This window comes from Schistocerca serialis, chromosome 3 (assembly GCF_023864345.2).
Source record: "Schistocerca serialis cubense isolate TAMUIC-IGC-003099 chromosome 3, iqSchSeri2.2, whole genome shotgun sequence".
Lineage (NCBI taxonomy): Eukaryota > Metazoa > Arthropoda > Insecta > Orthoptera > Acrididae > Schistocerca > Schistocerca serialis.
The window spans coordinates 762,726,221-762,751,061 of NC_064640.1; the positions used below are offsets into that span (position 1 = coordinate 762,726,221).

General features: G+C 41.6%; 1 protein-coding gene across 1 annotated transcript in view; it reads right to left on the reverse strand.

The window, feature by feature from the left end:
* LOC126471205 (KICSTOR complex protein SZT2-like) overlaps positions 1-24,841 on the reverse strand; it is a 199,769-nt gene that overhangs the window by 92,698 nt on the left and 82,230 nt on the right. Inside the window, exon 11 of the mRNA XM_050099319.1 lies at positions 5,135-5,279. Coding sequence (XP_049955276.1) covers positions 5,135-5,279 — 145 coding nt within the window. The remainder of the gene's footprint in view (positions 1-5,134; positions 5,280-24,841) is intronic.

The window sequence follows — 24,841 nt, forward strand, 5'->3', positions numbered from 1 at the left end:
TTAATGAGATTTCTGCTTTCCCATTCAACTCTTCCAGCATAAACTTAATGGCAGCTGGTTCTGAACAATCTTATTTGCACCTATGATGTAAGAAGAATGCACTGGCATGCTGTGTAGTAGAATGACAGCAATGAGACCGCTCCAAGTGCACATGTCAATAGGCAACAGTCAACAGAGGTGACAGCCTTCAAACAAAGGGATGGAATCACCCGGAGTCAGGACAAAAACTTGTTTCTGTGCATGGACCAAGTACTTTTGTGCAAGCTCAATTTCCAAAATTTTTCTTCAAAATCTCCAACAAAAAGGATTCACCCTCCATTTGGGAAAATGACATACTGAGGAAGCATTTCTCGCAATTTCTTTTGAATCTGCTGGTGTGGAAAGGGGCCACACCTTCCTACTGTACATGATGGACAGCCAGACAGAGTGGAAAAGGAATTCTATTTATTCAATGTTTAAAATTTTTAATTTTTCAATTATTGTTCACTGTACATCATAGAAAGGCTTCTCTGTAGAGCCAGCATACCATTGGATATGACTGGATACTGTCACCTACCCATGCTCACTTCCTGTGAATCTCACAGTAGGTACTGCTGATGAGGTGACATCTCTGAGAGCATCACTTGTGAGGCATTCTCATCTAAAGCACCTCCAACAACCAATCAGAGGGACAGTAATGGTAATGTCGATGACACAGGGGAGATTGGTGAGCAGGCTGCAGGTCCAACTGCTCACTCTCTTCTCAGTCAGCCCTTGTCTTATTTAGTCACACCATTCTGCTCCTCTTTAGGACACCATGTCCTCTGCCTGTCTGGCAGCAGTCTCCAGGTGACATAAATTCACTCTTCTGTACCCTTAGCGGTAGAATTATGGCAATAAAACCAAGTTATTTTCTCTGAACACACATGTATCATGTTCTTATTCACCTAATTACATTTCACACCTGGATGCCCATCTCCTGCTTACCACATCCACTCAATAGTCTTGAACACTACACTTAAACAATCTATTCCCTCTGTTGAGGCTATGGGGGTCTTGTAACTAGCAGTGTAAGTAAATTTGACCCTCTTAACTGCAGATCATCTACAGTGGTCTATGGTGTCAACCACTCCAACCAGAGGCTCTCCATGGATGTTACCCTGGCACAACAAAGGTTGACCAGCAATGGCAACCGTTGTTTGGCATCCCCTTGTCCCAAACCCAATAGGCACATATCCCTTGGCACCAACAAGGGGCTGCAACTGTGTGGGTAACTGACAAACCATGTACTTACAAACAGGCCTGAACTTATTGACTATGTCAGTATACAGACGGGGACTGGTAATCATGACTCCATCATAGCAATGATGGTTGTTAAGAAAGTCAATTCTTCAAGAAGACTTGGAGTGTTTTTATGCTCCAAAGAGCAGATAAGCAGTTGTTAGCATCCCACTTAAGACAGTAAATTGATATAATTTCCTCTAGAGAAGTGTGCACAGCTCATGGTCTAGTGGTTAGCACTGCTGCCTCTGAATCACAGGGTCCATGATTCGATTCCCGGCCACGTTGGGGATTTTCTCTGCCAAGGGACAGGGGATTGGAAATTTGTACGGGCACTGATTACTACACATTTGAGTGTCCCACAAACAAAATATCATCATCATCTAGAGAAGTATTTGCTGAGTAAGGATTAAGGATGGATAAGACCCACCATGGCTTAACAATTAAATTCAGTAAATGCGGAGAAAACGAGAGATTGCTGAACTCTCTGTTTAAAAAAGAATGCACAAATTTTGACAGGTAAGAATTAGTAGAAATTTGTGTGTCTATAAAAAGATCAATGCATGAAGCATACAACTTCCATCATTGTACGTAAGTAAAATTTTTGTCAAGAATAACAGAACATTCTGGTCCTATGTAAAATCGCTAAGCAGGTCAAAGGCTTCTACTCAGTCACTCGTCAACAAGCCTGGTGTGGCAATAAAAGACTTCAAATGGGAAGCTGAAGTTTTAAATTTCACATTTAAAACCTCATCCACGCATTAGGATTGTGCAGAAATTTTAGTTTAAAACAAATAAGGCACCAGGTCTGGATGGCATCCAAATTGAGCTTTACAGAGAGAACTTTCCAGCACTGGCCCCTTCACTAGTTTGTATTTATCATGAGTCTCTCACTTAGCAAAAGCTACATGTAAAAAGCACAGGTGACTTTCATATATTATAAGGGTAAAAGGGTAGATCCACCAAACTGCAAACCAATACCCTCCATGTCAGTTTGCAGCAGAATTTTTGAGAATATTTTAAGTTTGAAAGTAATAAATTTCCTCGAGGCAGAAAATATTCTGTCCACTTATGGGAACAGATTTAGAAAGCATTGCTCATGTGAAACTTAACTTGCCCTCTTCTCCTGGGAACCATGGATGAAGGGCGTCAGGCAGATTCCATATCCACAGATTTATGAAACGCATTTGACACAATACCCCAGTGCATATTGTTAACAAATGTCCAAGCATATGAAATAGCTTATCACATGTGTGAATGGCTTGAAGACTTTTTAAGTAATAGAACACAGTATGTTGTCCTGGATGGTGAGTGTTCATCACAGGCAAGAGTATCAACAGAAGTGCCCCAGGGAAGTGTGATAGTACCACTCTTGTTCTCCATAAACATAAATGATTGACAGATACAGTGAGCAGCAATCTGAGACTATTTGCTGATGATGCTGTAGTCTACAGGAAAGCACTGTTGGTGAATGAATGTAGGAGGATACAGAATGACAATACAGGATTTCTATTTGGTGCCATGAATGGCAGCTTGCTCTAAGCACATAAAAATGTGAAGATAATGCAGATGTGTAGAAAAAACAACCTTGTAGGTTTCACATACAATATTAGCAATGTGCTACTTGACACATCATATCCATTAAATATCTTGGCATAATAATGCAAAGCAATATGAAATGTCCAAATGTGTGTGGATGCCTAAGGAACCAAACTGCTAAGGTCATTGGTCTCTAGAGTTACACAGTACTTAAATTAACTTATACTGATACAACACACACACCCATATGCCCAAGGGAGGACTCGAATCTCCAGCGGGAAGGGCTGCGCAATCCATTACATGGCGCATCAAACCACGTGGCCACTTCACGCGGCTAGTACTAAATGAAGCGAGCAAATAAGGTCAATTGTAGGGAAGTGAATGAGCAACTATCGTTTACTGCCAGAATACTAGGAATGTGAAACTCATCTATAAAGAGACCATGTATAAAATACTTGTGTAGCCCCTTCTTGAGTACTGATCGAGTGTCCAGGATTCCCGCCAGGTTGGATTAAAGAAAGACATTGAAGTAATTCATTGATGTGGTGCTAATTTGTTACCGGTAGGTTTGATCAATACATAAGTATTACAGAAATGTTCCATTAACTCAAATGGGTATCTCTGGGGGAAAGACAATGTTCTTTGCATGAACATTATTGAGAAAATTCTGAGAACCGGAATTTGCAACTGAGTACAAAACAATTCTACTGTGACCAATGCACATCTTACTTAAGGAACACAAAGAGAAGAGAAATTAGGGTTTGTAAGGAGGCATATTGACAGGTGTCTCTCTCTCTCATTCTAGTTATGAGGAGAACAGAAAAGGGAATGACTAGTAGTGATACAAGGTACCCTCTGCCATGCACTATGTGGTGGCTTGTAATGTATATAGATGTAGATACAGATGTAGCAGAGGTGCTTAATATAGGACTGCACAGTGGGCAGAATATGGATAACATTGGGTGACATTCCCTTCATGGTCCACACAACTGTAAAATTTGGAAGAATGGCAGTCACACCCAGAAGCAGGGACCAAATTTGAGTTAGCCAAAATGAGTGAGCAAAAACAGTCCGGAAGAAGCAAAGTAAGCAACCATAATAATAATAATGACCTACTGAGAAGGAAATTTATCAATGAGGGAGCCCCCCCCCCCCCCCCCCCAACAGACCAAGTCAGAGGATCTCCATTTAACCTGCTGTATCCAAAGTCTTGGAATATATTGTTAACTGAATACTTAAGCAACTGAATCTATATGGTAAACATGAATCCAGTTTTCATAATCTCCACAGCACAAACGCTGCACTTATTAAGATAATAGATGACCCAAAATATGCAAAAGTGAACAGTGGGGCAACAATATAGATATTACTAGGCTTCGATAGAGACTTGGATACTGTTGGTGGTGCAAATCCTCATCTAGTCATCCAGATTCATGTGCACCATAGGGTTCCTTAAATTGCTTATTGCCAATGTCGTGATGATTGACATCGTACTTCATCCTTACACAATTTGAGGATGTGCTTCAGCTCTCATGATCACATAGTAGACTGGACATTAAACCCTTATCTTTCTTTGTTCTGCCTTCTCTCCAGCCCTCCCCAACTCTTCTCTCTCATACATTACTGTTGTGGTTCACAGTCCTAGCCTACCTGTCTGTTAGTAAACCAAAGGATACTCTCCACATTTTGCAAAACCTGTTGAATGTGGCAAGATGTACAGATGTGTGAACTTTCAAGTAGCATTGTAACACCACACAGAAGTGGCAAGCAGGTGGGTAGTAGACTCTCCTCAACATACTACTCCATGACCAATACAGATACAAGGAACACAAGAGGTGAAAAGATTGTCTTGGTCCCCCATTCATCAACAAAACTTACTAATAATGCAACGAAAGGCATTGCCAAGCACTAACTGTATTATTAATAAAATTAAAATACAAAAAATGTTAACATTATGGTCCAACATTGTGTTCCACGAAGCCTTTTTTATACACAAGTTGATACATAGCAGCAAAAGTGAAGGTATTAAATAAGAGTTTCAAAAACATTGTACCATTTCAATGCACCTCTCTGTCATTTGTGACAGAGTATATTAAGAAACGAAATAAAATTATGTAAATCGTCTACATAATGAAACAGCATGTACCTTATCTTCATACAGTAATTAACATAAAAGACTAACAAAAGATAAAGTAATAAAAAAGAGAAACAGAGACATATGAGACATAACAGTAGTATATGGTCTGACTAATTATGCAATGTGTTTAAGAAATGCACAATATTAAGAAAATGTTGTATTACAAAACAATGATTGTAAAACATACAAGGCAATTACCTTCAATGTTAATGCGATAATGTATAGGTGTGCTCGTAACTGGACTAATAGGCCACTGAGTAGTGAGGACGTACTCAAGATAAATATAGTTTTTCCATGGAAGAACAAGATGTATCTCCAAATGACTTTCACAGATGTTAATTGCCTAAAATTGAAAACAAAAATTAGAATTTAGCATAAAAGGTAAGAATGGGAGTCTACTAACTTTTACATGAAACAGGACACAGAGCACACTTGGTTTAGTGTGTCTATAAACTCTAAAGGTCTTGAGATGAACGCTGATATATTAGGTTGGTGCATAAGCTCATAGCATTTTTGTTTTGCACGCTATACTGGTTTCTATAAGTTTATTTATTGATTGTCATTGTCTATTTGTAGTTCACTGTTGCTATTTCAGTTTACATACTTTCATTTGGAGATAATGAGAGGAGCTGTGGATGCTACAAAATGGAGTGCCCAGTTGAGAAATCTGAACATTTCCAACATATTCTTCTGTTTGAGTTCAATAGAGGGGTGACAGCAGCAGAGGCAGCCAGAAATATTTGCACTGTATATGGGAATAATGCCACTGGAAAGAGCACAGCAAGAAAACAGGTTTCTCATTTTAAGGAGGATCATTTAGATATTAGTGACTCTCCACATTCAGGAAGACCTTTGGGATCTGATGAAAATCATTTAAACACATTAAGCCACAATGATCCACATCATGGTACTCAAGAACTAGCAAATTTGATAAACTGTGATCATTCCATCATTGTACAACATTTGCATGCAATGGGCAAGGTTCAAAAATCAGGTGTATGGGTACACATGGTCTTTTTTTAAAAAAAAAAAAAAAAACCAGGCGGTGGCCATATGCACATCTCTGCTTGCTCGTTATCAGTTGGCTTGTGAACAACATTGATCATTCCTATCCCGTATCATTACTGGTAATGAGAAAAGGTGTCTTTATGTTATTATAAGGGAAAGAAAGGAATCACTGAGCCCAAACAAAGCAGCAGGTTCCCCTACAAAGACCTGCAACATCCACAAAAGATAATGTTTTGCATCTGATGGAACAGCAATGTACTACAAATTGCTTCCCTGAGGTGTAACCATCACTGCTGACATTTACTGTCAACAACTGAGATGTCTTGCAGATGCAATTCAACAATAACGACCAGGAAGACTGCATGAAGTGATGCTACTCCACAATAATGCCCTCCCACATTCTGCTACACTGACAAAAAACACTATATAGGAGTTGGGTTGGGAAGTCATTCCGCACCCACCTTATTCACTTCAACTTGCACTCTCAGATTTTCACCTTTTCTGCTCTCTATCAAGCAACCTTCAAGGAACTTCCTTTCTGGATGAAAATATGCTATGAAGATGGCTTGACAAGTTCTTCAGCTGAACACCATTTGATTTCAACAGCTGTATAATCAAAAAGTTACCCCAGCATTGGCACACTGTTGTAAATATACTGTTGATGACTGAAGTCTCTGTTACGTGCATCTGATGCGTTTTTTAAACTTATGGAAAAATTCTATGAAATTGTGCACCAACCCAATAATTCCTATATTGGCATAATTCTTCCTTTTCTATTCTACTCTCACACCTTCAAAATGTTTTTAAGTTCCAGATGAAGGAATGTTTTTCCCTGGATCATATGTTCAGATCTGAACTGAAGATTTCAGTGTAATGAATCCAAATGTTCAGATCTAAACTGACCATTCTATGGATTTCAATGTATGGAATCCAAAGGTATAATCATTTGACTATTTATTTGTTGCTGCTAAGGTTTGACAAAAGTAATGACAATGCTACAAATATCAATTTATCATAGATGGCTATGAATATGTAAGAAAAGTATATGTTAACACAGTTGAAAGTTTAGAATCTTTGAGAATTAGAGGACAAACAAATAAGAAGAAGAAGAATGAAAATGCATTTTCACAAGTGATAATTTTTGATAAATGAATAACCAAGCAGTGGCTACATTTTTCAGAAATAAATTCTTCATAGAAAATGACAACACATACTACAACACAATGTCAAACATGTTTTCTACAATAATATCATTTTCACTAAAACACTATAACTGGATTACTTCCAAGTGTAAAGGAACCCCTCTTCAAGTCAACATTGCACCAAGTTAACATTACTTAACTAAAGAAAAGTTTTAATGTGAACATTTTGTCATGAAACTTAGTTTGAAGAGTTCCAAACTAAAGTCTAACGTAACTGTAAGTACAACTGACATACATCTTCAGTTTAAGGAGAAAATAAATGTACAATTGTACATACTTGTGGGACAAAAACTACCTGATAATAAGGTCAGAGCAGGGTAGGGGACATGAACTCGTGCAAAATTTTACAATAATCATAGATCAAAAATGCACGGTCATGGCCATATAATGACAGGCAATCAGTGACAAATGTACACACACACACACACACACACACACACACACACACACACACCTGTACACCTACAATGTGCCAGCTGGACACACAATGCCAGAATTGTAGATTGCAGTTCGACAGGTGGACTGGATGTGTGGGTTGTGTCGGATGGGGTGGGTAGAGGGAGAAAGGAGAAGGAAGCAGGAGGAGAAGTTGGCGATAGGTAGCTAGTGAGTCAGCGGGAGGCAGCAGGTGTCCAGGCTAGGGGCTAGGAATGTGGATGGGGAGTGGCAGGTGCACGAGCTTTCATTCGCCTGTACTGGGTAAAGCTTTGACTATTACATCAATTATTAAAAGTACTGTAAAGCCATTAAATTGTTAAGAAAGTAAGCTATACTGTAGAAAAACAACTGTAGTAAGATAGTCAACATGTGGTACAACAAGTTGTGATGTAAAGTTCAGTCATATTATATAAGGCAATCTGGAAGACTATTCTCAGGAACCACTGTGCCCAACCCACCTGTCCAGTCGTGTTACATAAGGGAATCTAGGAGGCCAGTCTCAAGGGGCCACCAGCCCAACCCATCTGTGGGTGAATACTATATGGTATCACATACTGATACCACCCCACAGGCATCACAGTTGGCAATGGAATTGCAAGTTTCTATCTGATGCCGATAGAAGTCATGCAGGATCTGGTGGACCCAATGGTGTACACCTGCTGAGACACACCTCCAATGGCTGATTACCACGTGCGCCCTTCGCTGTCGCATTACAAGATGGTCGACAACAGCTGCTCAACCCACTTGCACTTGAATCCTCCTCATTATGATACCATCGTTCGTGTTTAGTACATTGAAACTCAGCCTAGTTGACATCGAGACAGTTGGACTCTATTTCTTGCTGCTTTATTTGTGATGGATCTTTGTATGCTTGGAGAAATACAAGTTAAGAAATCATCTGTTCATTGTGTTAACTTGTTCAGTACTCCTGTCCAGCTTTCCTATGAAGACAGTTTTCACGCCTCTGTAGCCCAGCTCCCCTTACCACTGTGTACGAAGTTGTACACAACAAACCTGGCAACAAGTACTCCTGTCTATGTGTGGCTGTCATCGAGTCTTCAAGTTGCCTTCTTCCTCTCCTGTCGTCTTTTTGGCTTGGTTTTTGCCGTTTTTATTGTCTTCAGTGTCCCCTTTGTTTGCCTTGCTTGTGCTCTTTTTGTTCTAGGTTCCACAGTTCCTGCTTTTGCATCCCTTTTTACTCTTTCTGTGCTACTTTTCTTTTCAATGATTGTCTTTGTGCACTGCTTCGTTACTTTGGCTGCGAAGCCACAATTGCTTGCTGTGCCATCTGCAGCTGATATAACTCAGTTTATCCAGTTTCAGAGTTGACAAATGCCACAACTGCTTGAAGCGATGAATCGCTTCATGAAGGCGCAAATGACTTCACACATGACGACAGACCCAATGGCAGTGCCTGCATCGCCTGTGTATGTGCCGCTGTTTTGTGAGTTTGACAAGGCGACAGAAGACTGGACAGAGCACTTCTCACAGTTCCATGGGCACATTGCAGCGCATCATAAGCAAGGTAGTGACAAACAATTTTATTTCTTGGCCACAGTGAGAGCGACCATTTATCGCTTGAGCGTCAAATTACTTCCCACATCCCGCCTTCAACTGGTTGAATATGAGACCCTATTTCAGATGCTTACAAAGTATCATGAGCACAGGGCTGAAGTGTCAGATGCACATTACAAATTCTTTAAGTTGCATAAACAACAAGGTCAGACATACCGTCAGTGGGCCTTCTCAGACAGTGTATATCCAAATATGACTGTGGCAAATACTACAATGATGCAATGATTCATGATGCCATTACGCACAGTGTAGCTGACTTTCGAGTTCGGGAACAGATTCTTACATAATCAGACTCCTCCTTGCGACAGGTTCTGCACCTTCTAGACCAGGGATTCCCAAAGTGGTCAATATAAACCCCTTGGGGTCGATATCAGTTTCCTAGGGGTTGACATAAATGAAAACTGATTTTGGGGGTCGACGAGGTCTAAAAATCGATCCCTATTAAATTAACACAAGTTCTTATTTAAAACTTTCAAGATAGGTAGGTACTGTATCGTTTATGTTGTGTTACGTGTACTAAGAATAATTAATATTTTTGTAGGAAATAGCATTGTTGTAGTAATGTAAAGTCTCAAGTTCGTACAAGATGAAAAACTCGGCAAGTCTGTGTGGACAAGTTTGTGCAAGATAATGAGTTCGAGCGTACGTCTTTCAGGCGCGTTTTGACTTGCTCTCTATTTGACGCTTACGCGATTTAACACGAATGAATTCATGATCAAGTCCAAACATGTTCCCGATATTTTACTATTTAACGAGCGTGCACTTAGGATGAAAGTTCATTTGCATTTTTAAATTTGTTGGAGTTAGAACGATAATAACTCATGTAAGTATTCATTTATTTCAAGAGATTACAAAGTTATTACATAGCTAAATTAAGTGAAGTAAAGTGACTGAAAAAGTGGTAAACACAACATACAGCATATTTTAAATAGGTAGGTATAAAAGTATTTGTAAAAATCACTTACACTTAAGTTCTTAAGTAGGTAGGTACCTAAACTTTGAAGTGTTCAGTTTGCTTTGGTTTTCGTTCTAATGCTGGTAGGTACCTACTTACCTAATACGAATTTTCTATACCTAATTACCTACTAAAGTTACTTACCTAATATAGGTATCCAAGTTTATCAATGAGTAAGTCAGTAATACCTAACAAGAATCCATTACCTGGGTGTGATAAAAATAAGATAGTGTGCAAATTTAACAGTTTATTATTGTTTTTTATTTAAGTAGTTTTTTATTTGCAGGATTACTGAGAGTTTTATTATGGCGGACACAAAAAAAAAATGCAGACAATACAGTTTGGACTACTTGAAGTTCGGATTTATTGCATCTCCATTAAAATCAACACTTGCCGATGTGTCTCATATGTGAAAAAGTATTCAGTAACGATGCCATAAAGCCTTCAGAAATGGATGACCACTTCTCAAGAGTACATGCTGACAAAAATAAATTTAACAGTTTATTATTGTTTTTTATTTAAGTAGTTTTTTATTTGCAGGATTACTGAGAGTTTTATTATGGCGGACACAAAAAAAAAATGCAGACAATACAGTTTGGACTACTTGAAGTTCGGATTTATTGCATCTCCATTAAAATCAACACTTGCCGATGTGTCTCATATGTGAAAAAGTATTCAGTAACGATGCCATAAAGCCTTCAGAAATGGATGACCACTTCTCAAGAGTACATGCTGACAAAAAAAGTAAGCCCTTGTCATTTTTTCAAGCACTTAAAGAAAAACTAGACAAAAGGCCATCCATACGATCGATGTTTGCGTCATCATCTATTAAAGACGATGATGGATTACGAGCGTCCTATAATATATCTTTACTAATAGCGAAGTCGGGGAAACCCCACACAATTGGAGAGCAGCTTATCTTACCAGCTATTGTGGAGGTCCTTAACAACGTATTGCACAAACGCGCACATGATATTTTATAGAGAATACCTTTGAGCAATAACACTGTTCAGAGACGCATAGACGAGATGGGACGCGATGTGGAAAACATTTTATGCAAGTTCTTACAGACCAACAGATTCTCTCTCCAGTTCGACGAGTCTACATTACCCAGCAATGAAGCTCTGTTGTTAGGATATGTACGATTTATAAAAGATGAAAATATGTGCCAAGAACTCCTTTTTGCTACATATTTAGAGACTGATACCAGAGGAGAATCGATTTTTCAGGCCATGGAACATTTTTTTACTGACAAAGGTATTCCATGGAAGAACATTGTTTCTGTTGCGACTGATGGTGCACCGTCCATGGTTGGTCGTCATCGTGGTTTTATAGCTCACTTAAAGCGACAACTGCCTAATGTACTGGTCATTCACTGCGTGATTCACAGGCAGCATTTAGTAGTAAAAAAGGTGAGTCCTAGATTGCATAAGTCTTTACAATATGTAATAAATGCTATCAACAACATTCGAAGCAATTCTTTGAACTCTCGGTTATTTGCTCAGCTATGTGAGGAAAATGACGAAGTCTTTACTCGATTACTTCTGCACACTGAAGTTCGCTGGCTATCAAGAGTCTCTTGCTTAGAAAGATGTTCAGCCAATTTTGAATCTGTGTTGGAGTTTTTACAAGAAAAAGATCTGAATTTGAAAGAAAATCTGAACAATTGTAAAACAGATATTTATTACTTGACTGATATCTTTGGAATGTTCAACAAAGTTAATTTGCAACTGCAGGGTGACGATCTTAACTTGATTAAAACAAAATCAATAATATCGGCCTTTGTGGGTAAACTAATCCTCTATAAACAAAATTTAGGCAGAAAAGAATATTCGCAGTTTCCGCATTTGTCGAAATTACCAGAAATGCTTCAAGATGATGACATTTTATTATATGTCACTCACTTGGACGCATTACACAAGGATTTTACGGAGAGGTTTGAGGATCTTTTAAATTTACAAATTCCTCAATGGATAATGAATCCGTACAATACCACAGCCATGGAAGAAGCCAATGTGATAATGCAAGAAGAGTTGATTACCATCAGCACAGACTAAGAGCTTAAGCAGAAGTTCAACCAAGGCTATCAGAAGTTCTGGTTGCAATGCAACATTGAAACACAGTATCCTACATTGTGGAACATTGCTGAAAAATACCTTATCGCTTTTCCATCATCATACCTAGTTGAAAAAGCTTCAGTGTGGTAAAAAACATTTTGACAAAACAAAGAAACCGTTTGAAAATCAATGAACGTGGAGATTTACGGCTGCAACTCACCAATATTGAACCAGATGTAGCTATATTGGTAGATAGTCACCAGGTTCATCCATCACACTGAATGTTTTATTTTCGCTTTGCGAATTAATACTTTTTTAAATATAATTTCCTACCTACTTAAGATTTTTTAAGTACTTAATTTGTAATAATCATTATAAATTAAACTTGATATTTACTGAATTGTATGTCTTTTTATTTTGTTAAATTTTGATGAGAAAATGAAGTCAACTTTACTCACTTAACCAAGTGCAAAGTTTTCCAATTGGTACCTTAGTGCGTAGGTATTTTGTATCAATAGGAAAAAACTAAAGATAGGCCTTATTCATAATAGTCTGCTAACTTAAAGCATTGCTAATTCTCACTCTGTCTTCTTCTATTGACCTAAGTCAGAATGAAAAATAACACTCTGTAGCAGCTGTTTTAAGTTAGCGGACCATAATGAATAAGGGGGTAGATCTTAAAAGTAGGTAATTTGGCCATGGGGGTCTGAGGTAACAGTTCATTTTGGAAAAGGGGTCACTCATCCAAAATAGTTTGGGGATCCCTGTTCTAGACTATCAAGATTCCTGCAAAAGTGAAGCAGACAGTTATCAGGTAGTGCCTGTTTGTTCAGTAGATAGATACGACAAACAGGTCTCACAGCCAGTTTGCAAACAGTGGCGCGGCCGGCCCCAGTCACAGTATGCAGATAAACACGTGTTGCGGCCAGCACAAGGTGTGACGTCATGCCCCTAATGTAATACAGCACATGATCATCACTCTTGCATCTCACGAAAAATGATTTGCTTTTTACTGCAGCAAACGAGGACATGTACAGTCTGTGTGCACACAGAAATTTAAGGCACCCCCTTCTGCTACTCCTTCACGCAAATCAAAGTCACAAACAGTGTGTAGTGCCCTTTCAAAGCCCCTGGGTGTCGTTAGTGTTAAACAATTAAGTAATAGCCCTTCAGGAAGGCTCCCCACTCATCTGCAGTGCTATGTGAGGATAACAAACTTTTTGGGTCTCTTATTACTGCTGGACGATCAATCCATTTGCAACTTGACACTGGAGGGTCAGTGACTTGGCACAACTGTAGCACTTATGAATTGCTTGGCAAACTTAAGTTATGCACATTGGGCCACACACTGATGGCATATAGTGGTCAAGACATTCCTGTCTCAGGCACTTTTAGTCTTCCTGCAACTTTCTGAAAGTTGATGAAGACAGTGACTTCACAGTACTTTCCTCTTGAGACAGTGCTAATATTTTTGCTCTAGACTCTTTTGATTTGTTTGGGGGTAAGCATTCACTTTTGTTACAGCTTGTAATGTTCCCCATGCTCTTCAAGAACAGGTAGCTCAGTAACTTACTGCTTTGCAAAACAGTGGGGTAATAGCACCCATTACTACCAGTCAGTGGGCGTCCCCTCTTGTTATTCTAAAAAAGCTGTCTGGCAAACTCCGATTTAAAGAAAACTGTGAATCCTCAAACAGTCAGTGACAATTATCCTTTGCAGCCCCCAGAAGAACTAATAGATGAACTGGGTGCTGGTCATTACTTTTCCAAAATTGATTTGAGTGTCACTTTCTTGCAAATGTCTCAAGATGAGCAGTTTCAACAAGGCTTTGTCATTAACACTCATTTGGGTCTTTTCAAATTTTTGAGATTGCCATTTGGCAAGGCTTCCACACCTGCCATATTTCAGTGCTTTCTGGAGCATCTGACTGCAGAAGTTCCTTTTTGCTGGAATTATTTAGATGACACTGTCATCTCCAGTCACACTCCTGAAGAACACATTAGCAATCTTCACACTCTGTTTCAAGCTGGTCTCAAATGTAACACAGACAAATGTGCATTTTTGAGACCAATTTTGAGTAATTAGGAGGTCATTATAGCCTGGGTGTTGTTCACCCATTGCAATCACATTTGCTTGCTATCCATGACCTCCACCGCCAACACAATGTGCAGGAATTGCAGTCTGTGTTAGGGAAGCCCATGTATCACATCCAATTTATTCCTAACGCCGCTCAAATCATGGCTCCCTTGCATCACTTGCAAGTCGCATGACTATCAGTCTGTCTTCCAACAGCTGAAGGATGCTTTGCTTTGAGATCAATGCCCTGTTCATTTTGATCCAGCCAAACCTGTGGTCTTGGCAGTGGATGCTTCGTCTTATGGCATCAGTGCAGTTTTGTCACATAAATTTGGTTCTGTTCACTAGCAAACTGCTTTTTCTTCAGAGTTGAAGAACAAAGCTCACTGTAGTTATTCCCTAACTGAAAAGGAGGCTCTCATCATTGTCTATAGTGTCACTTCGTTCTACCAGTATCTTATTGGCAGAAAATTTCACTTGGTGACTGACCGTAAACCTCTACAATCTTTGTTTAGCCCTTCTCAGTCAGTCCCAACTTGCACAGTGCAGAAGCTGCAATGGTGGGCTTTTCTTTTGTTAAATCACCACTATGAGATTGCGTATCAGCCCGCTTCTAAGCATGGCAATGCAGATGTTCTTTCTGATCTCCCTGTTGACCCAGATTCAGCATTCAATGAGTCCTCTGCTTCTTGTTGCTACACTGCTGCACAAGACAGATGCTTTGCATAGTATTCTGCTTAATCACCAGTAAATTGCCCAGGCCACAGCAGCAGATCCTGATTTGCAGGTTATATTGAACTACATCCGCACTGGTTGGCCATGTTCAGCCAGACAGATTTGTAGCTCTGTGGTTTGCCAACATTTTGCCCATTGGCATGCCCTTGCAGTTCACCAAGGCGTCATTTTGCTACACACCAATAATGACTGGTCGGCAACGGCCTTGCTGCAGTGGATACACCGGTTTCCGTGAGATCACCGAAGTTAAGCACTGTCGGGCATGGCCGACACTTGGATGGGTGACCATCCAGCCACCATGCGCTGTTGCCATTTTTCGGGGTGCACTCAGCCTCGTGATGCCAAGTGAGAAGCTACTCGACCAAAAAGTAGCGGCTTCGGTCAAAGAAAACTATCATAATGAACGGGAGAGCGGTGTGCTGACCACACGCCCCTCCTATCCACATTCTCAACTGAGGATGACACGGCCATTGGATAGTCCTGATGCGCCACTTGTGGCCTGAAGACAGAGTGCTTAATAATGACTGGTCACATGTTTTTGTTTCCCAGGTTCTCCAGCCTGAGGTGCTTTGTTCATTATACCAAAGGTGCCGAGGTGTCATGTGCACCAAGCAGTTGGTGTGATGTCTTTGTCCTTGGCACAGTCTGGATGCACAAGCTGAACAATCGACTTCTCAGTGCCAAGTCTGTGCTGAACATGTCAGCCGTTCCTCAGTAGTTCTATGTATGGCCCAAACCTCAAGCACCTTGGCAACATTTGACTTGAATTTTGCGGGTCATTACTGGAATACACATTGGCCCATCATCGATGACACTTTCAGCAAATTTCCCTTCATGGTTGCTATGCATTCTACTGTAGCTCGTTCCATGATCCAGGCCTTGCCATCAGTCTTTTGCCTTGAGAGTTTGCCTGAAGTGATAGTGACAACCTCAATTTGTGGCCATTGAGTTTGAACAGTTCTGCATCACCTCTGTCAGCACCCCCATCAGGAGTGCACCATTCTACCAGTCCAACGACAAACTGAGTGCTTGTACAAACATTTAAGCAACAGACGGACAAACTCCATGCCTCTCGCACACGGTATCAAACTCTGTTGCCCTTCTTGTCTTCCTATGGCTTCCAGCCACATGACGGACCATTGCAGGCGAAGCTGTTGCACGGATGGCAACACCGCCTCTTGCATCAGTTGCTGCACCTGCACCAGCTGGCAGCACCCACTCTGCCCAGACTGGCAAAGTATCATACTAACAATTCAGTCTTTTACAGATTGTATGGCAGATGCAGCCACTGGGAGCAAGGTACCACTGTACAGTAACTGGACGTTCTATGTTCCTCCTGCAGGGACCGAAGAGGACTGCTGACACAGCACCAGAATCAAATTTGTCTTTGTGAATTGTGTGATCCTGGTGCACGTTTTGTGCTTTCAGATTCCATGCTTCCCTGGACACAGCAGCACTCGCTGTATCTGTCGCCTGTGGGCCCTGCACCATTGGTGCCAGTCCCCGAGCTGATGGAAGTCGATGCCCTTCCATGGCCTTCGCCTTCTCGACAGTCATCGTTGTCTGGAAATGGGCCCCTCTTCACGGTTTTGAAGATACACTTTTAATTTGATGTATGGCCAGTACTTGAGACTGTCAGGACACTGTTTTGTCCTCTATTTTACTCATATGGTGATAATAGTTACGAATATTAACAAGTGTGTACTCACAGTAAATTTGCAGCTCATTAAAATGTTTCTTCCAACCAGACGACTGTGAAACTTTTTTGTTATCAGTAGCTGGTTAATATTTAAGAAGACTGTTACTTACATAGTGTTTATCCATGCCAGTGTTATATCTTTGCAAAGGCTGGCATAATATTCCTCTTGCTCAATTAAATAGTGTGTAGTTGTTACGCTTTTCTGTTTTTCAGCTCTTAGGGGACAATCCTTAACTGTTAAACTTTTGTCAGTATCTACTTTTAATAACATGAAAAGGATAGATCATTACTCACCACATACAGGAGGTGTGGAGCTCAGATAGACACAATGAAAAGACTGCTAAACTTTTAACTTTCAGGCAAAAAGTCATTCTTCAGAAGCAGAAAACATACACACACAAACACACACACACACACACACACACACACACACACACACATACAGCTACTGCCTACCACCACTCAGGCCCAACTGCAGGCTGCGCCTGCATCAGAGCAGCAATCTGTGGTGGGTATGTCCACCTACAAGTGTTGCCACGCTGACATCAATCCAGAAATCCAGCAGGATCTCCAGTTCCTTCTCAAATCCTCAGGTCCATCTCAGAAACTCTGCCCTGAGTCTACTTCTCTTTTCACCCCCAGCACTGTTCATACTTCTACCTACTACATGCTTCCTTCAGTCCATAAACCCAACCACCCAGGATGCCCCATCATGGCCAGTTACTGTGTGTCAAGGCTGCAGAAAGGGAAAGGGTGGAAGGGGGGGGGGGGGAGCAGTGACAGTGAAGGCATGGGGGAAGACATTGTGGTGCTGTGGGAGAGAAAAGGGACATGTGGGGACAGGATATGGTTAGTAGGTGCAGAGATGGGAGGCTGTGCGGGGGGGAAGAGAAAAAGAGGAGAAGACTATTAGGTGTTTTGGTGGAACTGAAGGCATAGGTAGTGCTGGAGTGGGAACTGGGAAGGGGATGGAGGACAAGTATTTGCTAAAGTTGAGGCCAGGTGGGTTACAAGAAAGAAGGATATGTGGCAGGGAGACTTACCATCTGCACAGTTCAGAAAAAGTGGTGTTGGTAAGAAGGTAAAAGTTGGCAGAGGCTGTGAAGCAGGCAACATGTTCTGAAACTGCCTCTTGGCCACAGTTTGGCAGTGACCATTCATGCTGACAGACAGTTTGTTAGTTTTCATTCCCATGTAGAAAGCAGCACAGTGGTTGCAAGTTAGTTTGTAGATGACATGGCTGTTTTCACAAGTAGCCCCACCTTTGATGGGATAGGAGATGCCTGTGACAGGACTGGTGTAGGTAGTAGTGCATGGATATATGAGATAGGTCCTGGATACAGATCTATTGCTGGAATATGAGCCATGAGGCAAGGGGTGGGAGCAGGGGTGGAGAAAGGTTGGAGAAGGATATTGTGCAGGATCAGTGGGCAATGGACAGTGGACCACCACTGCACAAGTAGTAGGGAGGATAGTGGGTCTGATATTTCTTATTTCATGGCATGACGGGAAGTACCACCCATAATTGGAGAAACTGAATCACATTCTCAGCCAGGGTTTCAATCCTCGTGCAGAATTTGATTCAGTTTCTCCAATCCAGGGTGGTACTGAGTTACAAGAAGAGTACTCCACTGTGGTCATACAGTGGGCATCTGGAAGGTGGTATGTAACGGGAGAGACAAGGCACAGTAGATCTCATTCTGGACAAGGTTCAGAGGGTAATTTCAGTCTCTAAAGGCTTCAGTGAGACCTTTGCTGGCATATCTGGAGAGGTGTGAATCGCAAATTGTGAATCTCTTGCTCAGTGTAAGGTCCCAAGTAATTAGAAAAAATCACTGGTGACTCCTGGGTATAAGAAGGGTACAAGAATGGACCCGCTAAATTGCAGACCAATATCCCAAACATTGGTTTGCTCCAGGATCCTTGAACATATTCTCAGTTTGAATACAATAAATTTGCACTTTCTTGTGAAAGGCAAAGGTCCCGCATTCAAGTCTCGGGCTGAAACACAGTTTTAATCTGTCAGGAAGTTTCATATCAGTGAACACTCTACTGCAGAGTGAAAATTTCATTCTGTATAATAAATTTTCTTGAGACCGAGAAGTTTAAGTTCATGAATCAGCATGGTTGAACAAAGCATCATTTATACTAAACTCAGCTTGGCCTTTTCTCACACGATATACTGCGAACTGTGGATGAAAGGCAACAGATTCCATACTCCCAGATTTCCGGAAAGCATTTGACTCGGTGCCCCACTGCACGCTGTTAATGAAGGTATGAGCATATGGAATAGGTTCACAGATATGTAAGTAGCTCAAAGACTCTTTAAGTTATAGAACCCAGTATGTTATCCTTGACAGCGAGTGTTCATCAGAGACAAAGGTACGAAGGAGTACTACAGTGAAGTTTGTTACGACTGCTCTTATTCGCTACACACACAAATGATTTGGCAGACAGAGTGGGCAGCAATCTGCAGTTGTTTGCTGTGGTGTATGGCTCTGTGTCAAAGTTGAGTGACTGTAATTGGATACAAGACCACTCAGACAAAATTTGTAGTTGGAGTGGTGAATGGCAGTTAGCTCTAAATGTAGAAAAATGAAAGTTAATGCAGATGAGTAGGAAAAACAAACCAGTAATGTTCAGATATAGCACTAGTAGTGTCCTACTTAACACAATCATGTATTTAAATATGTGGGCATAACATTGCAAAGCAATGTGGAATGGAACAAGTATGTGAGGGTTGCGGTGGGCAAGGTGAATTGGTCGACTTCAGTTTATTGGGAGAATTTTATGAAAGTGTAGTTCATCAGTAAAGGAGACCGCATATAGGTCGCTAATGCGACATATTCTTGAGTACTGCTCGAGTGTGTGGGATGTGTACAAGGTCAGATTAAAGGAAGACATCAAAGTGATTCAGAGGTGGCCTGCTAGATTTGTTACTGGTAGGTTCAAGCAACACGCATCTGTCATGTAGATGCTTCAGGAACTCTAATGGGAATCCCTGGAGGGAAGGTGACACCCTTTTTGAGGAACACTATTGAGAAAACTTTGAGAATTGGCATTTGAAGCTGACTGCAGAATGATTCTGTTGCCTCCAACATCCACTGTGCATAAGGACCACGAAGATAAGAGATGAGAAGTTAGTGCTCATACAGAGCCCATAAGGTGGATTGCAGAGTATTGAAGTAGATGTAGATGTAGTCTGTTTGTCAATAAAGATGCAACAACTACAAGTGGCTAGGCTGGAAGGGACTTTTTGGTATGGAATGGGTGGCAGCTGTTAAAGTGGAGGTATTGTTGAGAGTTAGTAGGTTGATGTGGCCGAGGTACTGACGTATCCATCCTTGAGTTGGCCGAAAACATCAAGGAAGGTGTCTTCTTGGATTGAGGAGGACCTGATGAAGTGAATGGGTGAGAAGGTGTTGAAGTTCTGCAGGAATGTGGATAGGGTATCCTCTCCCTTGCTCCAAATCATGAAGATGTTATCAATGAATCTGAACAAGATGAGAGATTTGGGATTCTGGGTGGCTAGGAAGGACTCCTGTAAATGGCTCATGATGACGCTGGCATAGAATGGTATCACTCAGGTCCAATTTCTGTACCATGGGTTTGTTTGTAAGTCGTGCCTTCAAAGGAGAAGTAATTGTGAGAGAGGATATAGTTGGTCATGGTAACAACATAGCAGGTTGTAGGTTTGTAGTAGTGGGGTGATTGGAAAGTTTGTGTTCAATAATAGCAAGGCCATGGGCAAGGGGGTGTTAGTCTAGAGGGAGTAGCACCAAAAGTGATGAGCAGGTGAGCAGGTGAGCAGGGTGCCAGGTGGTAAAGGAACAGCAACTGTGGAAAGCTCATGGAGGAACTGATTGGCATATATTTTATTCAGGGGAATAGGTTATGGTCCACAAGAGCAGACAGTCTCCCAGTGGAGGCATAGTAATTGGACACAATGTGGCATCCTGGGTTGTTGGGTTTATGGACTGTAGGAAGCATTTAGAAGGTAGAACTGTGGAGAGTGGTGAGAGTGAGGACATAAATAGACCTAGGGGAGAGTTTCTGGGATGGACTTGAGGATTTGAAGAGGGACTGAAGCTCCTGCTGGATTTATGGAATGGTGTACTGCAGCAGGGTTTGTAGGTGGATGTATCTGACAGCTGGTGGAGACCCTCTGCCAAGTTAATCCTTGCGGTTCATAACCACAGCACGTAGGACTATAAGGTTGTGACCATCTTATAAGTGGTGGAGCACAGTTCTTTCTACAGATGTAAGGTTGATTTCCATTTCGAGGGAATTGGGGAATGGTGGTGAGGCAAGGTACGAGGTCAGGAAATTCTGCAATCTTAACATTGGGTGATTTGGGAGCAATGGAGGTACATCACAGTTGGATGAAGGAGTTAACTGATTCAGGTGGGGCTCAGTATTGGTTTTGGGTTGAATCTGTCTAGTAAGGTTGATGGCGTAAAAGTGTTTGCATTGTAGGAACTGGGAGAAGGAAAAGTCTTTATTAACAAGTCCAGCATGATTGAATTTGGGAGTGGCGCAAAAGGTAAGCCCTAAGGAAAGGACTGAAACTTCTGTGGGACTGAGGCTTTTGCAGGGCAGGTTCATGACAGTTTTCCAGGTCTATTTACATTCTGGATTCTGTAAGGTGGGATGGAGTTTCTGAGGGTGTTGTAAATGTAATACATATAAAATGCATGTTTGACCATCAGCTGCTTTTTTATTTAAAACCCAAATACTGGCTGGTTTCAGACATGACCATCTTCACAGATTATGGTTCAAATAATTTGGGCCATAACATCACATCTGTCATTGCTTCAATAATGGACGGGTCTCATACGTAGAGCATGCCATGAATTCCAGTACAACACACACGACTTTTAAAGGTACACACACTTACAACATGCATAAACAGAGCAGTAATGCTCTGTTTACACATGTTATTAGTAAACATGGCTACAAGGCGATCACTGAAGTGAAGCACATCTTGTTGGTAAGCATGTTCAGCATCTGGGCTGTCCAACTGTCTCTTGGTCACAGTTTGGCAATGGCTATTCATGAAGACGGATAGTTCATTAGTTGTCATGTCTATGTAGAATGCAGCACAATGGTTGTAGCTTAGATTTTAGATCATGTGACTACTCAAGGGTGGTCACAAGTACTGCTGTTGACATCAACCTGCCAACTACCAACAATACCTTGACTTTGACAAGTGCCACCCATTCCATACCAAAAAGTCCCTTCTATACAGCCTCTCTATGTCTCTCCTCTCCTCTCTCCCCTAGCTCCTCTCCCAGCACAGCCTCCCATCTCTGCAACAAACAGCCCTATCCTGCCCACTCCGCATCCCTCCCCACTCCAACAGCAACACAACATCCCCCCCCCCAAATGCTATCCCTCCCCCTCCGTGCACCATGCCTCCTCCTTACCCCAACAACCCACCCTGGATTGTGCTCAGGTCATGTGCAGGTGTAGTCAGGCCCAAGTGGCTGTAGACAGCAGCCGTGTGTGTGTGTGTGTGTGTGTGTGTGTGTGTGTGTGTGTGTGTGTGTGTGTGTGTGTGTGGGCGCGAGCGCACATGATGCACGTCTTCTATACGTGAAGAAGGTCCTTTTATCTTTGACTTCTCATTATTTGATGTTGACTAGCAGTGTTCCTTCCATACCACAATCCAGTGCTGTTTTTCTTTATTGCTATTCTGTAACACATTACTATACTCGATGTCCATCCTTTTGTTTCTCTACTTTCCGGTGTTTTCTATCGCATTCCGAACTGCACATGCCTTTACTTCCAAGCCACACTGTATTGACAGTCTCGTCCATCTGCAACACACAGCTATATGACCACATGTATTGTTGGTGCAGCATCTTATGTCCCAAAGTCTTCCCACCGATATAATTATTTCTACACAAAATTGATCACTTCTCCTCCCTCATACTCATGTATTTTAATTTCCTCTTCCCTTAGTCCAGCACACACATACTGACACACTTAATACAGTCACACCTCCTATCCCCTTTCTTCACACCAACCTGCATCCCACTATTATCGTCTTCTTATTTATTTTTCTTTTTGATCTCATTGTGTTTTTAGGGTGATTCTAGTTCGTTTTTGTCTTTCACTTTTGGCTTCACTCCCTCAGGTCCCACCTTTTTCCTCATACCTCACCCACCTCATTGTTTTGTTATTTTTTTCTTTTCCCCCACATATTTTTAATAAGCATTTATTTATCCTCCACTGCTGACCCTTGCTCCTTCCATCTTTGCCAATACAGAAATGTTTTCTTATCCCCAGGCAGACCCTAGTCCCATGCACTATTCCTGTTTTATCGTCTGTCTCATGGAATCTTGTCAATGGCCTGAAAATCATATTACAAATCTCTGACTGGAACCCCTCCTTCCACAATTCCTCTGTGTTCAAATTCTGTCAGTCAATAGCTTTTACCAACCTATTCCTGTAAAACCCTGTAAATCGGGCCCAAACCTCCTTACAACACTTCCTCTCCATCCATAAACTTCTCCTGTTCTGCAATCCCAAATTACTACATCTCATCTCCTGGACTGGAACTCCTGCCCTACAGGAATTAAAGAGTACCATGCAAAATACCACACCACATCAAAAAACTCCCCATTCTGTTCACCCCCTGCCCCATCCTTGGACTACTACTATCCACCATCTCTACAAGAGCCTTCACCAGGCCTTCCCACATCCCCTTGCAGCTGACAAACCCTGCTTTGCAGACCTATTACACTTAACTTTTTGGAACGTGACTACTAACAGCCATCAAATAATGTATAAAAATGCATGTTTGAACATCAGGTGCTTTTTTTATTTAAAACCCAAATACTGACCAGACTAATGAACTGAACATCTTCATGAACGGCCACTGCCAAACTGTGGCCAAGAGACAGATGGACCACCCAGTTGCTGAACACACTTACCAACAAGAAGTGCTTCACTCCAGTGACTGCTTCATAGCGATCTGGATCCTTCCTACCAACACCAATTATGCTGAATCGCACAGGTGGGAACTCTCCCCGACAGCATATCAACATACCCTTCGTTTTCATGAAGCCCCTGGCCTCAGCCTTTACTAGACTCCATTCTCCACCCCCTTCCCTGCTCCCACCCCAGCACTACTCATGTCTTTCATTCCAACAATGCACCTACTCTTCTGTTCCCCTTCTCTAAGTCTCTTCCCTTCCTCCTACCCCAGCACAGCCTCCAATCTCTGCATCTAGCAGCCTTATCCTGTTCCCACCACATTCTGGTTTGCTCCAACAAAAGCACATCTTCCCCCATGCCTATCCTGCTACCCCTCCCTTTTCCCACCCCATGCCTCCTCTTACCCCCACCATTCATCATGGATTGCTGCTCATGTCAGATGCTGGCAAAGCGCTCAGTCGGGCCTGAGCGGACATATATAGTATAGATAGTAGTCATTGTGTGTGTGTGTGTGTGTGTGTGTGTGTGTGTGTGTGTGTGTGTGTGTGTGTGTGTGCGCGCGCGCGTGCGCGCTTCTGCTTCTGGTGGAAGACTATTCTCTCCGAAATCTCAAAGTTTAGAAGTCTTTTCACTGTGTCTGTTTGTGATTCAGTGCCTACTTTAAACTGATTGATTATACTTTTTGATAGGCCACATAACATTACAGGGATTAATGATACCAGTCATCTTAAATGCTCCTCTCATTCACTGCAGTCTCAGGGTCTGTCCAGGCTGAGTTTATGAACAAAGAGGAAGATGATGAGAATGACAGTCTTGAACAGTTACAGACTGTTTACACAAGCTGAAGTTTAGACACTATTTTCTATAGTGAGAATTGTCCTTCACTCACTGTGCACCAAAACTACAGCCTTATACCATGCAGCCCTATCCTGTCCCCACCACATCCCTGTTCACTCCCACAGTAGTGCAACATCTCCCTCACCCCTACCGCAGTATCCTTCCCCCTCTTCACCCCACATCTACCCAGATTATATTGTTACTGATGACATTTACCCTTACATTAGTGTTAGTGGTGCACATTTACTTCTGGTTTCAAATAACTTTGTCTGCTGTACTAGTAATGACATGTCACGAAAGTGCTTGATGATATCAAAAAACAAATTAACATCTTGTCTTTGGCTTATCTATAATACAGAAGGTTTACACAGCCATATTCAT